At 40.3% G+C, this 15,465-nt stretch overlaps 1 protein-coding gene and 1 long non-coding RNA gene across 2 annotated transcripts; both read right to left on the reverse strand.

Annotated features, from left to right (window-relative positions):
• Nucleotides 1–11,462: 11,462 nt before the first annotated feature.
• On the reverse strand, nucleotides 11,463–13,438 carry LOC133885779 (uncharacterized). Its single transcript, XR_009903258.1, has 3 exons — nucleotides 13,198–13,438; nucleotides 11,858–11,926; nucleotides 11,463–11,768 (listed from the first exon to the last, which is right to left on the reverse strand). It is a non-coding gene; the product is annotated as an uncharacterized LOC133885779 (long non-coding RNA).
• A 380-nt stretch (nucleotides 13,439–13,818) lies between these two features.
• LOC133885777 (leaf-specific thionin DB4-like) lies at nucleotides 13,819–14,670 on the reverse strand. The gene is made up of 3 exons (XM_062325525.1): nucleotides 14,373–14,670; nucleotides 14,219–14,287; nucleotides 13,819–14,129 (listed from the first exon to the last, which is right to left on the reverse strand). The coding sequence occupies exons 1-3, from the start codon at nucleotides 14,608–14,610 to the stop codon at nucleotides 14,029–14,031; spliced, it is 408 nt and encodes a 135-aa protein (XP_062181509.1). The 5' UTR covers nucleotides 14,611–14,670; the 3' UTR covers nucleotides 13,819–14,028.
• Nucleotides 14,671–15,465: the final 795 nt, after the last annotated feature.

A 15,465-nucleotide genomic window follows, 5' to 3' on the forward strand; every position in this document is an offset into this window, starting at 1 on the left:
TCAATAGAGAACTCCACTGCTCTATCAGGCAGCATTCCGGGCAACTCATCCGAAAAGACATTCGGGAATTCTCACACCACAGGAATACTCATCATGTCTGTGGTGGGGACAACCTTCAAGGCGAAGAGATAAGATTTGACACCCTCCAGCTTCAATTGAATCCGGGTGCCGGACAAACCATTTAGAGTAACTGTCCACTGGGCACAATCTAACACGACCTTGTTTTTGGAGAGCCAGTTCATCCCCAATATGATATCAATTCCCTTCGAGTTCATCACTAGCAGATTTGCCCCGAAAGACATCTCGTTGATGATCACTGAGGCGTTGGACACGCATTGCTTAACAAGGACCTTGGCTCCTGGTGCATCTATGAGGTAAGGTGTGGGGGTGGTGCCAACTGTCAACCCATGACGCCAAACATAACTTGCCGCTATGAAGCAAAGAGAAGCTCCAGAATCAAAAAGAACAACTGCAGGTGCAACGACAGAGTTAGAACGCATATGCAACGTACCCATCAGGACGGTGTCACCCTCCTAAACGTCCTCGGCGGTGGTGTGGCGTGCTCGACCACGCTTTGGGATGTGGGTTGCCTGAGAAGACTAAGGCGCCGACTGAGCTGGTGGTGGCCTGGAAGCGGCCACCGTGGCTCCCTGCCTCGGATACGGACAATCCCACGTGTAGTGACCGACATGACCGCAGTTGTAACAAGGGCCGCTGGGGCCACCTGTCACGCTCACTTGGGAGCCGACGGGTCATGGAGGCTGTCCTTGTGGCACGAAGAAGGACAGGCACTGAATGAGCCACATCGGACATGGAGCACCCGACACCGGCACGCGAGATGGTGGAGGTAGACTCTCCGTGCGAGCGCGCTGCAAGCTCCCGCCCACAGAAGGCGAGGAACCCCTCTTGCGCTTCTTCTCCTCCTTGTGGTTCTTAAGCTTGAACTCCACCGTGAGGGACGTGCTCACCAACTTGTTGAAGTCGGTGAACTTGTGTGCAGACAACTGGTCCTGCATCTTCGAGTTGAGGCCATTGACGAAGCGGCGTTACTTCCGCTCATCAGCGCTGACCTCCTCGGGAGCGTACTGCGCAAGGTGATTGAACACCTGCACGTACTCCATCACGGTTCGGCCTCCTTGCTTGAGGTCCTCGAACTCCCACCTCTTGATCTCCATGAGGCTGCTCGGGATGTGGAAAGAGCGGAAGGCCTCGCGGAACTCCGCCCAAGACACTCGGTGGTTGGCGGGGTGCATGGCCAAGAAGATGGACCACCACGCGCCCGTGGGGCCTTGAAGCTGATGGGCGGCGAAGAGCGCCTTCTCGTGGTCCTCGCACCGAAGGAGAGCGAGCTTCTGCTCGATCGTGCGAAGCCAATGGTTGGCGTCGAGTGGATCCTCAGCACGTGTGAAGGTAGGCGGCTGAGTTCTAAGGAAATCCGAGAAGTCATCTCGGCGCCCGGCCCCACCTCCTCCATGAGAGGCCGTGTTGCGCACGAGGGCCTCAAGGAGCGCCTGATTCATCTGGCGATTCTGCTCAATTCACATGAGCACTTCCGCCATGCTCGGCTGTGGAGACGGCGGAGGGTTGTTCTCATTAGAACCCTCGGGAAGATCTCCTAAACTGCCACGGGTTCTCATCCTATTGTGACGATGAGAAGAAAGAGAGGCGAAGGTTAATTTCTGACATAGGTGAAAAAATCAAACTCCAACTAATGCTATTTTGCTATGTCGGATCTCGCTTATTTGGATCCGTATATTATACACTGATGAAAATGCATAATCAAAGGCATGAGGCATAAGGAGCAATGAAACATGAAGGTATGCTCGCTTCTGATCTACACGTATCTTTCTCAAATGCATCTCACCCCAATAAGCCTCACAACCACAAATGTTATTCTTAGGGGCATAATATAACAGATTCATACATATTGATAGGAAAATGCATAGGTAAATTTTAGTTGGTTGCTTAGTGGGTTCGACACACTTACTAAACAATGTTCTAATTGTGTTTAGGCTACTTAATTAAACCAACCTCTGATACCACGCTGCGAGGAACCGTCCAAACAATATTCAAATTAATCATCAGGAGGATCATTATTCATAATCCAACCTCGACGATTAAGCTGAATACCATTTCGGTAGTCCCGGCACGTGTTTTGTGCCCAAGGATCGGAACACATGCCTCCAACATAGTACATCACAATATAGCTTAATAAAGAGCAAGTAATAAACATTTATATTACAAATATTAAGCATGCAACTGATTCCAACAATTTATAACAAAAACGAGCTAGGAGGAGACAAAAACCCCTCAACTCCTAACTATCCAAAGATCTACGCAGCGGAAGAACACTGTACAACAAAAGGATATGGAGCCACATGCCCTTAGGCTCTATGCCAAAACACTGAGTTCGGAGTAGAGTGTGCTACTCCTGCCTGCCACCCTGATCGGCTGGCACAAAGTAGCCAAACACCGTCTCTTCCTCGATGACCTGCAAACCTGCATCAACTTAAGGGCAGCACCCTGAGTACGAAGGTACTCGCAAGTCTTACACAATATAGAGCATGTATACATAGCTCGACTCCAAGGATCATGCATTAGCTAGTAGCAAGGGTTAAACATGGTTAAGTGAATTAAAGAGGTAAGCAACCTAGACATATTTGTGTGCAACTAACTTAACCAACATATATGAAACTACCCTGCACCACCAACCGAACATAAGTAAATGTAATCAACATGTGAATCAAAAGTATAACAAGTACCAACTCTGACCACTCCCATATATTTGTGTTGACGGTATGCTTGATATTTTTTTACCAAGGTTTTCTTCTACAAATACCCACCACCTTCTATACATGTCCACACAAAAGAAAATCTATTCATGCCCACCACTTTTGTACTTGTAGCTGTTCGTGCTAGAGATATATTATCGAAGTTTTTTGTCACCTCTCATCTTAATATATGAAAGCGCCTGGGCTTTCTCGCAAAAGAGCGTGGCCACGTCCGCGAAAAAACATAAGTCGTCCCATCTAGGCACCGACAAATACTATCTCAAGAATTAATGTTTGATAATATTTTCAAAGTATACCGAACGACAGAAATGTGATTAACATTTCTGATGAATGTGTGTATCAAAGGAAAATCAAGAACAGAAGTAATTATTTTGGTTCATGCCTCCCATAAGTTAGCAGCTCTACATCATACGTATTTTTTTATAGTTTAGATAAACTTGTTACAGAATAAGTTTCATCCCTTACAAGCTCGGTCACATGCTTGCCTGTAGGACAGTCCCACTTGCCTAGCCGTCTTGAGAAACAAGAAGAATTATCTTTGCCAGCAATTCATGCTTCCTGAAATTTAATTTTGCCATGAATTGCTGCTTCTGGGATCAACAACAAAGCAAAATTATGAGAAAAATTTGAAGGTCCACAGGGATAAATGTTTTATGTTCCGAACTAGTGTTAAAAACCAATGGTTAGTCATGAGTTAACCATATGCCTTGAAGTTGAATGTCTACACCAATTTTTTTTTTTACCAAAATTATAAGCTTCCAAAAATAATTGTTTATAGATATATACTGTAATATAGTAGTGAAAGTTGTGTGTTAGAGACCGTGACGAGTGGCGATGTCCAAAGCATCATTTATTTGTGACCGGAGGGGTATATATATATATATATCTTCTACCACATGAAAACAACACTATGCTTGTCCTATCACCGCGCGTCGCATGCTCTCCTGTGGGACAGTCCCACTTGACTGGCCGTCTTGCAGACCCTGTCTTATCCACCCAACGGCACCATATCTATCTGCAATACCATCCCGTAGCATTGAATGCTATAGGATGAGGCACTGCACCTCTGCGGCAGCATAACTTTACTCGCCGAGAGGAGATGCCTTAGGAAAGAAAATATTTAAGTGGATGCCTGAGTTACTATGAATTGTTTCCACTATCTCTTGCCTGGTTACTTCTATCTTTGGAGCTTCCATGCAGCTACAGGTGCGATCAGATGGTGCAGCCATATCCTTCTGTAACTCCATGTGATGGTATAGTGCAATTAGATACATGGCTATCACAATATATAATTTCACTTCTTGGTCCGTTCAGAGCATCACATGCAAGCACAAATCATTAGGTCATCTATAGGGTGAGATCATCCTTAGAAAGATAGTTCATATGTGTGTATTGCAGCATAATTTTACTGGAGAGGGACCAAATGGACCGCTCACTAATAAATACTTTAGGAAATGTACAATAACAATAAATAAGTCATTTATAAGTAATAATCTGACCTAGATTTTTTTAGGTGGAGGGGAGAGAAGGAAAAGAGAGAAAGTGGCCATCTCTCCCCCACAAAAGGATGCCTTAGGTATAGCTCTCCAAATGATCTGAATATAGCTCGTATTTATTTTGATGGATGTATAAGACACACTACTATAATAGTTTACTATTAGTATTAGACGCTCAGTCCGGATTTGTGCAAGAATAAACATGATGGTGCAGTGTAATTAATGAGCGAGACGCACGGTACAAGCACGTGGATTTGTCATAGTATGCCCTTGGGTATAATTTGGACTGTTTAGAGGTAGCGTCATATGCATAGGAAACCAAGTATTTGTTCTGAATATCACTTCAAGTTTTGAAAATTTTACTCTAAACTAAGAATACGAACGTTAAATATTTCATTCTTCCTCACCTTTTATGTAATAAAATTTCCCAAAAAATATGAACGTTAATTTTCTATGAACCTCAAGTTTTTATTAAAAGTTGACCCTAGGATTCTCATGTTTTTTAATCTTTTTGTTATATTTTTTGAATTTTCTATTGTTTTCAAGTATTATTCTTGATTTCCCTAAAATTTCTGTATATAATTTTCTATAGTTTTCAAGTATTATTCTGATCTAGAACTAGACCCAGTATGAGCACAATGACAATCAAACTCGTAAGACCTCTTCCTTCCATATTCTTCGTATGCGATTTCTCAAGGAACAAAGAGAAACCATGTTCAGATGACGAATGACGCTCGACTAGCATGGCATGGATGAAGCATGCATGGTACGAGTGAACAATAATGTGACATACATACATACATACATATATATACATATATATATACATATACATATATATATATACATATACATATATAGAGTTGAGAACCACGTGTTCCTGCTGGGGCGATTGTCTTATTTGGATTCTCCATTATTTGGACCATGTATGGGACCGGGCTCTTGGCGCATATCCATATATAGACGATATGTTTATTGCGGTAACTTGCAAGATCGATCATATGGCTTTCTCTGCCTCACCGGCCAGCATCTAGTACGGGATCACTACTTAAAAAATTATTTTTCGAGGTACTTAGGTCTTATTTTTATAGACGGTTTATATGATAAATCATCTAAGTACTAGACTGAGGTTTCGTATGGTTTTGTATCGAATGTGGAAATAGCTCTATTTTCACAGACGGTTCACATAAGGAATCGCCTCGAAAAATATTTATTTTCACAGGCGGTTCCTTATGTAAATCGTCTGTAAAAATAAAGTTATTTCTATAGGTGGTTTCTTATGTGAACCGTCTGTGGTAATATATTCATAAATAGTGCTTATCCACGAGTAGCTCGATTCAGACTGAGGTCACTATTGTTCGAACAGTACAGCTCAAAAGGCGGTCACGAAATTTGAAAATAGAGGGGGAATGTTTTGTTTTTTAATTCTCTGGAGGAGACATCTAAGGTAAGAGTATCTCATCCCTAAGTAGCATATTTTGGAAGTATAGATTTAGATTTATGGCTTATTTAAGGTTTGAATATGTTCTAAGTGCTCATGGTTCTAGTCATTTAGATCTTTAAATTAGCTAAAATTTGTGGCAATATTAATTCAATTGTGTAGATTCACATGATTCTTGTATTATATTTCAAAAATGTAGCTTCAATTTGATGTTTTTAGTCTCTAGAAGGTTTTATCATGAATGGGGATTTTTTTTATCTAGATCTAGATCTAGATGTAGAGGGAGAGAGTAATGAATCTACATTGTTTTGAGCCATAAATTTGTGCCAATGTAGATACAGTTGTGTAGACATATTATATACCCAATTTTTTCTATATTTTAAAGAACTTTTTTAATTATAATATAATTATCAATTAATTAATTTATGTATCTAGTTTTGTGGTTGAAGTTAAAGACAGACAGAGCATGTATGTACAATGCGCCAAGACATGAAGAAATATACATAAAAAGACTTTCTACTTTCATTGAAACCGCCGAGAAAGACACTTTGACTAAGAAGATAAAAAAAATATATTGTCCATGTTTTGACTGTAAGAACCAGAAATTATGGGTCAAATCAGGCATAATCAAATCACACTATATCTTGAGAGGTTTTGTCAAGGATTACACATGTTAGTCCAATCACGGCGAACAACGTACAAGCGAAACAAACGATGACATCGCTACTGATCAAGTGGATGGTGATAATTAGGGAGTCGAAGGTGACACTGATGTTATGGTGGATGATGATACTGATTTCGATCTGGAGGAAATGTTGTGCCACGTAGATTCGCTTGTTTTAAGGGGCACGAGAGGTTTAGATAATTTTGAGGTGTTACAGAAGGCATCGAAGGAACTTTTGTATGAGGAATAGAAGGATTATAATAAGGAGTTTACGATGTTGCATTCGGTGCTTGAACTTCTAAGGTTGAGGGGCAGCAATGGATGGTCCAACAAGAGTTTCTTGGATCTGTTGAGTCTTTTAGTAAACATGCTTCTGAAGCCTAACTCCTTACCCACCACCACTTATCAGGCGAAGAAGCTTATCTGCCTATTGTCATTGGATGTAAAAAGAATACACGCCTATCTAAACCACTGTATCTTCTACCGTAAAGAGTACGAAGCCATGGATAGATGCCCAGTATGCAATGCGAGTCGGTACAAGAAAATGACAATTGTGTGGAATAAGCTCCGACGACAATACTTCACACTGAAAGCCATAATTTTTGTTACCATCAGTGATTATCCGTCCTTTTTTCCCTATCGAGACAGGTTAAAGGGAAGCAAGGATGTGTAGTGTGCTTGGATGAAACTACGTCTGTGTACCTTCCGTACTCACAGAAGGTAGTGTACACGTGACACCGACGGTTCTTACTCAAAACTCACAGATACCACAAGATAAAGAAACATTTTGACAACACAATTTAGCAAGGTATTAGTCCAAAACCTCATAGCGGGGCACTAGTGTTTCAAATGGTCAAGAGCATCAAGGTTGTTTTTGGAAAGCCGCTGAAGGGTAAAAAGAAGTAGAAAAGTGAGACGCCGACCGGCATAGTATGGAAGAAGATGTCGATTTTCTTTAAGTATTTTCCCTACTGGAAGGACTTGGACATTCGCCACAGCATCGATGTTATGCATGTTGAGAAGAATATTTTTGATAGTATTATTGGCCTCTTACTGGACATGCCGGGTAAGACAAAGGAAAGAATCTAGGTACATAAGGACTTCGTGCATTTTGGAATCAGGCTAGAGCTACACCCTGAAGACAGACCAAATGGCTAGCTACTCTCTGACACCTGAGGAGAAAAAAGCATTGTGCAAGTGCTTACATGGGGCGAGAGTCCCAACTAGTTACTCATCCAACATCAAGAAACTAGTCTCGATGAAAGATTTGAAGCTAATTGGCATGAAGTCCCACGATTGTTATGTGATGATGGCGCGTATGTTCCCTATTGCAATCAATGGTATCAAGCGAGGATACATAAAGGTGGTCATCACACGGTTGTGTCACTTCTTCGATGCAATTGCTCGGAAGGTGATCGATGCTGAAAAACTGGGTGCTCTACATAGTTACATGGTAGAGACTCTATGACAACTTGAGATATGCTTCCCTCCATCCTTTTTCCATGTCATGGTACATCTCTTGGTTCACATCATGAATGAGATAATTGCACTGGGCCCTACATTATTACATCAGATGTATGTGTTTGAGCGGTACATAGGCATTCTCAAGGGCTATATACGGAATCGTGCTCACCTATAGGGTTCCATGATAGAGGGCTACAGTACCGAGGAAGTTGTTGAGTGTTGCACCAATTTCATAAAAGATGCTAAATCGATTGGTGTACCTGTATCTCGACATGAGGGGAGGTTGTCTGGGAGAGGGACCAAAGGAAAGAAAAAATTCATCGATCATGATTACAAAGCAATGGAAGAAGCACATTTCACCATCTTGCAGCAGCTCCAGATAGTGGCACCATACGTCGAGCAACACCTAAATGACTTCTTATAGAAAATCAAGGCTGCTCATATGATTGGATTTTGAAAGTGCACAAGCACCGCTTCACCACATCGTTCAAGAACCAAAACCTTCCATATGGTGAATCCGTAGATAAAAAAAGGTGAAAATGTTGGCTTATGACCCATCAAGTTTAGTTACGTCGTGGTAAGCATATGATATTGATGGGTACACATTTTATACCAAAGCAAAAGACAAGAAGAGCATGGTCCAAAATAGCGGCGATCAGATAGAAGCCTATGAGACAGTAGTGTAAAAGATCACCTACAATGGTTCATAAATGAAATCTGAGAACTCGATTATGCAGTGAATCTGCAGATCCCCGTCTTTCGGTGCAAATGGGTCAAACTCCCAAATGGCGTTGTGGTGGACAACTACGGGTTCACAACTGTCGACCTCAGCATTGTAGGCCACAAAGAGGACCCGTGGGTACTCGCTAATCACGTCCCATAGGTTTTCTATATAAATGACCCCACGAATGAAAAGAATACAATCATTTCGATGACGTGCCGCCATTCAGAGATCCAGAAAAGATCAAACTTGCAGAAGCAACCTTCGATAGATCTGTAATGCTCTACATGTGCCTTGATGGTGTAGGAAAAATAGTTCAAAGCAAATAGTGCCATGTTAGGTAACTTAGTTTCCAATGTGATTTTCATGTTATGTAACTTAATTTCCAATGTGACATTCATGTTATGTAATTTAATTTCTAATGTGATTATGGATTCCCAAAAGTGACAAAAAATTATAATGATTAATAGAACTGTCTAAAACATTTTTTAAAAATTATTTTCACAGGCGGTTCGTTAAGTCAACTGTTTGTAGAAATGATTTACACAGGCGGTTTGTTATGTCAACTATCTGTGAAAATCATTTTCACATGCGGTGTGTTAAGTAAACCACTTGTGTAAATGGATTTCCACAAGCAGTTTACTTAAGAACAGTCTGTGAAAATCGATTTGTATATATAAGTTGTGCACGGCCCTAAAACCCTAGCCCATTAAGGAACACCCACAGTGCCGTTAGCTGCCCTCCGAAACCCTAGCACCCATTGCCACCTCCTCCCCCGACTCCGGCCACCTCCTCCCTAACCGGCGCTCCTAACTGACGATGACCGCCTCCTCCCCGGCATGCGTTCCTCACCGACGTCGGCCGCCTCCTCCATGACTTCGGTCGTGCAATAGCCTCCCCGACGATGACTGCCTCCTCCCCGATGATGACTGCCTCCCCCCCGGTCGGTGCTCCTCCCTGACAACGACCACCGAAGCCTCAGCCAGCTCTCCTCCTCGACTCCGGCCGCCTCCACCTCCCTCCTCAGCTACCTCGCACCTCGGCCGCGCTCCTCCCCGATGACGACCGCCGAAGCCGTGGTGAGTAGTCATCCCCCCTCCGGCCGAGCCGTGTCCTCGTCTCCTTTCTTCTCTGTGTGATGCTCGATCATCGAGCCGCTATAAGTTGGTGTTGAGATTTTGTATTCAATTGAAACCCTGCAATTTGTTTTTGCAGCCACTTAAGCATTACTTAACATTTTCGGTTGGTCACTAATGAACCGATTTCCAAGGCCAGCCAACTAGTTTGTGCCACATCACTCATCATCTACCCGCCAGAGCCGTTGCATGCGGAGAATCTTTTGTTGATTCGAATTGTTAAAATGAAATATCTTTAGAACCACAGATCTGATTCTCGATCCGTTTGATGCATATTGTTGAAAAAAAAATGTGCTTAACAAAATAAGATCCAGCAAGACTATATTTTGATGAAGTTGTAGAATCATAAAGGAGTTACGTCCATATAATTACGACATGGTGAACATCACAGTTACAACATGGTGAACATTGCAGTTACAACATGGCGAATTGCAGTGTTCTCTGGTGGGGGTAGGCACTTTAGTTACAACATGGTGAACTCTTTAGTTACAACATGCTGAACACTACAGTTGCAACATGGTCAAGTAGTACAGTTGCAACATGAAACAATAAAATCAAATTAATTGCATCATGCAACTAAAAACAGTTACAATATGGTGAATACTACACTTACAACATAGTAGACAATCTAGTTATAACATGCATATAGTTGTAACCGCTCTGTCTGTGGTTACAACTATCACTCTATTTGTAGTTGCAATCATTCTACATTACATGTTGTAACTCATCTATACACCTAGTTGTAACTGGCTGCAAATCGCTGCTCATGAGGTGGGAACGTGCTAGGTCATCCAGTGGGCCTGCGGGGTAGGTGGAGGGAAGTGCGCTGGATCAGTGGACAGTTACAATACAGTATACGGCGAGTTGCAACTCGTGAGTTGCTATTCTGTGCATGTGCGCATGCTGCACATACGCTGCGCATAGACATAAAATAGCAACACAGTATATATATATATATATATATATATATATATATATATATATATGAATTTCGTAATATTCTTTACAGAACTGAATTTTATAGTTTGAGGATAAATTAACAACACCCAAAAGGAAGGCATGCCTTCTCCACCAAAGCGCACTCGTGTGTGAATAAAGTTAGGATTAATATTGGAATCGCGGTGGGTGTGTGAGTGGAGTCATATATACTCTCGTAACCACACAACCCCATCAAGAGATGGTTACCCAACACAAAGGTAATATTACTTGCTCTAAGTTATACTCATTTATAGATGGCAACTAATTTCATAGGACTACCAAAAGCTATGTTTTTCAAAAGCTAGCCCGTTTTCCCAAACAATGCATTTGAAGCTAGAGTTGTATTGCATTTCTATTAATTTTTATGATCGAAAAGCTAATTGTACTTATTGTGACGATGACCCCTTAAGCATTTTCACGCTATAAGTCTATTCTTGAGGGTAATTGCAAGTACAGATCTTTTTCCAAAAGCATGTTAAATATGAATAAAGTAGCATGCATGCTTGAGAGAAAGGGGTTCTCCTAAGAAAGAGAAAGAAGTTTTTTAGGAGCAGTCAATTTATAGAGCCAATGCTTATAGAAACGGTCCTTGGCGTGACGTCTATCTTGTTAACAACTATATATCTTTGATTGTTTCTGTTATGTCTAACTTCATTTACTCTTGTTTTTACAGCTAATACTTCTTTTTAACTAAATCTGTAACACTATTTTACTTTCAAAACATAAAAGAAAACAGAAATTTAATAACGAGACAAACGATCACTACAAAGTTCATTGGCCAAGGTTATATTCGACATAGATTATCACATTCTCCAAAGAAAATGATATCACCCTGACCCTTATTCGAAATAGAAGAAAGAAACTGAAACAAGATGACACAGCTTGTTGGATGCATGCAAGCATCCAATTATTGAAGACATAACAGCAACATGGCTTTGGCTACCACGTGAAACCCCAGTGCATGCACTTGCTTAGGCAACAACAGTAGCGGCGTCAACGTCCTTGGTGCAGAAACTAAGGCATGCATCGATCGTTGCAACGTTCCACGGCATCATTCGCTTCCTCATTGCTAAATGCTGGTACCAAAATAACATGCATTAGAAGCTAAACCTTTGTCAACGAGCGACTGGTAAGAGGCAAGCTATATGTAATAAATTTGTCTTACCGGTGTATATTTTTTCACAAACAGAGTGCATACATCCCAGTTTGCAGAAGTCACGGACATCTGATTCGTCTGCCAAATTAAACATCTTCTGCTTAAATATGGAATTTCTTGTTTTTGACAGACAATAGAAAAAAATAAAAGAATGTGGTAACAAAAAATTATCTTAGTTAGCAATAAAAAAGTATTATGGGATTTATCAGAATTTTACCGACGGTAGACAAAACTTTTTGAACAATTTTTTTTTTTTAAAAAAGCTTAATTTCTCTAGAAAATCATATAGATTATATCCAAATTATTTGACATAAAAAATAACATATAAATGAATTTGGATTAGAGGGGTGGTCTGACGGGCTACGGCCATACGTGCCTACGTTTTGTTGCTCGCGTGTTGAATCTGAGAATCAAAAGACACCAAATTTAAAAATTATCAAAACTTTTGGTCGATAAATAAATTTACCGGCTCCCGCCGATAAACATGATTATCGAGTTAATCTATTTTTTTCAGCGATAAATTTTTCACAAGGTGGAGAGGAGAGAAGGAAGAGAGAAAGGGGCCGTCTCTCCACAAAAGGATGACTCAGGTATAGCTCTCCAAATGATCTGAATGTAGCTCGTATTCATTTCGATGGTTGTATAAGAGACTTTTTCTAAAAAACTTTTTTAATTATGATAAGGTTCACGGCAGCTATAATCTAATATCTCCTGGTAGGCGTGCAGTGAGTTAACCGAACACACTTGCCTTTTCTCCATAGTTGAAAGAAACAGTGAGAATTTTTTTAGATAAACTATATGTCGACTGACTTGTTTATGTGCACATAGTACAGTCACGTGGTTGCATATGTGTTGTCAGAATTTGATCTATGTTATTATATTTTCTTGAGGACATGCGAGCCCAATTCTGGGTTTGGGTTGTGACATTTATCATATCTGCATGTATTTAAAATATTATTTTTAATAGTGCTATAATATTCACACAACTATTTAAGATCTGCATAGTACTATAAGTATCCACCATCTTCTCTCAGCAGTTGAAAGCATAGTGCTATTAATTACCACGTACTCTTATAATATTAATTTAGCATCACCAATATAATTGCATGACACATACTGCTGCTGAACCAATCACAGCATCCTGCACGAACCGCAAGCAAGGCTCATGAGTTGAAAATCCAACTACCAAAACCATAGAATTTCTCGAGTTGGAAGTTTGAATTTGTGAGGTCAAATAAGTAATTTCCTCCCCCATATTGTTTGAGCAATGGGCGTGGGAAAGGCATCCTGTCATTACTATAAATATAAATGGAAGAAATCGATCAATATAGAGAAACTTTTCTTTTTACCACTGAAAGAACTTCACTTCTCTCTTCTACCATCAAAAAATGGCGCTTTTCTCTTTTGTCACTACTCCATTTGTTCCCTTTTCTTTTTGCCACTCCTGTTAGGTCAACTATCTCTGACCGTTAAGAAAAATACCAAAAAATGATAAAAAATTAGAAAAAATATAACACTTATGAAAATATAGAAAAGCCAAAACATAAATAAAATATAAAAATACACAAGAAACCAAGTATTTGTTCTGAATATAACTTCAAGTTTTGAAAATTTTACTCTAAACTAAGAATACGAACGTTAAATATTTCATTCTTCCTCACCTTTTATGTAATAAAATTTCCAGAAAAAATATGAACGTTAATTTTCTATGAACCTCAAGTTTTTAATTAAAATTTGACCCTAGGATTCTCATATTTTTTTTAATCTTTTTGTTATATTTTTTGAATTTTCTATTGTTTTCAAGTATTATTGTTGATTTCCCTAAAATTTCTATATATAATTTTTTAGGATTGTCTAACTTCATTTACTCTTGTTTTTAAAGCTACTACTTCTTTTTAACTAAATCTTTAACACTATTTTACTTTCAAAACATAAAAGAAAAGAGAAATTTAATAACGAGACAAACGATCACAACAAAGTTCATTGGCCAAGGATATATTCGACATAGATTATCACATTCTCCAAAGAAAATGATATCATCCTGACCCTTATTCGAAATAGAAGAAAGAAACTGAAACAAGATGACACAGCTTGTTGGATGCATGCAAGCATCCAATTATTGAAGACATAACAGCAACATGGCTTTGGCTACCACGTGAAACCCCAGTGCATGCACTTGCTTAGGCAACAACAGTAGCGGCGTCAACGTCCTTGGTGCAGAAACTAATGCATGCATCGTTGCAACGTTCCACGGTGTCATTCGCTTCCTCATTGCCAAAAGCTGGTACCAAAATAACATGGATTAGAAGCTAAACCTTTGTCAACGAGCGACTGGTAAGAAGCAAGCTATATGTAATAAATTTATCTTACCGGTGTTTATTTTTTCACAAACAGAATGCATACATCCCAGTTTGCAGAAGTCACGGACGTCTGATTCGTCTGCCAAAACATCTTCTGCTTAAATATGGAATTTCTTGTTTTTGACAGATAATAGACAAAAAAGAAAAGAATGTGTTCATTATACCAGAGTGTGGGAAGAGGGTAAGTTTATCATAAGGGGGCTTGCATTTCCCGGAAACAATTTTGCAGCCAGAGAGATTTGCACATGCTGGCCTAGAACCACCCCCAAAACGACATGTGTTATAGATATTTCTTGCTGTAGTGGATGGGCAGCAACTCTTAGCTTCCACTTGGATGACCTCTAACACTAGACCCAGTATAAGTACACCGATAATCACACTCTTCAGACTCTTGCCCTCCATACTCTCAAGTATTGTGATGTCACTCACGGGAGAAATGGCTGCAATTCAAGTGACGAGCTACGCACCCAGGGCAGCTATTTATAGAGATTTGGACCATGGTACTCAGACACCACTTTGGACACGTGGACGGTATTGCCTTTACCCAATGTCTTCTGGCCCCAAGCCAACGAAAGTATTGTGCCATGTAGATGATAGTACTCGGCCACAGTATGCGTGTGATTCATGAGGGACGACAATCCATCAATTATTGAAGCACGGCGGAAACAATGAAGGGAAGGACAAGCAATTATTTTTAATAGTGTTATAGTACTGTAGTTTAAGATTTGCATCACCCATCTGTTTTCTCAATCGTTGGAAGCATATTTTTGTGTTGACTTGTTACATAACTGAGTTTCATTTCTTACAAGTTTGGTCCTTCTTTCTTTATACAGTAAAAGGAGAGGAATATATATAAATAGATCACACTAAATTCTAAGATTAGCTTAACATTGGCGGAGCAAACTACACCTAGCTTATGATAACGAAGGGAAGGCATGTATGCCCCTACTTTAGTCGATCGGTACGCTTGTCCTATCACCGCGCGCTGCACGCTCACGTGTGGGATCATCTTACTTATCTGGCCGTCTTGCAGTTCCTGTCTCATCCATCCAACGGGCGTCATGCCTGTCTGTAAGACCATGCATAGTTGAAATTACTATGAATTATTTTCACTACCTCTCGCCTGGTTAAGCTTCCATGCAGCTACAGGTGCGATCAGATGGTGCAGCCATGTCCTTCTGTAACTCCATGAGATGGTATAGTGCAATTAGATACATGTCTATCACAATATATAATTTCACTTCTTGGTCCGTTCAG

This window comes from Phragmites australis, chromosome 11, assembly GCF_958298935.1.
Source record: "Phragmites australis chromosome 11, lpPhrAust1.1, whole genome shotgun sequence".
NCBI lineage: Eukaryota > Viridiplantae > Streptophyta > Magnoliopsida > Poales > Poaceae > Phragmites > Phragmites australis.

Bases quoted from the DNA above. Each gene is read 5' to 3' on its own strand.
- LOC133885777 (XM_062325525.1), bottom strand. From the start codon at position 14,610: ATGGAGGGCAAGAGTCTGAAGAGTGTGATTATCGGTGTACTTATACTG. The intron at 14,288-14,372 runs GTATAATGAACA...ATGTTTTGGCAG, and splicing joins TACCCTCTTCCCACACTCTG to ACGAATCAGACGTCCGTGAC. The intron at 14,130-14,218 runs GTAAGATAAATT...TTTTGGTACCAG, and splicing joins TTGTGAAAAAATAAACACCG to CTTTTGGCAATGAGGAAGCG.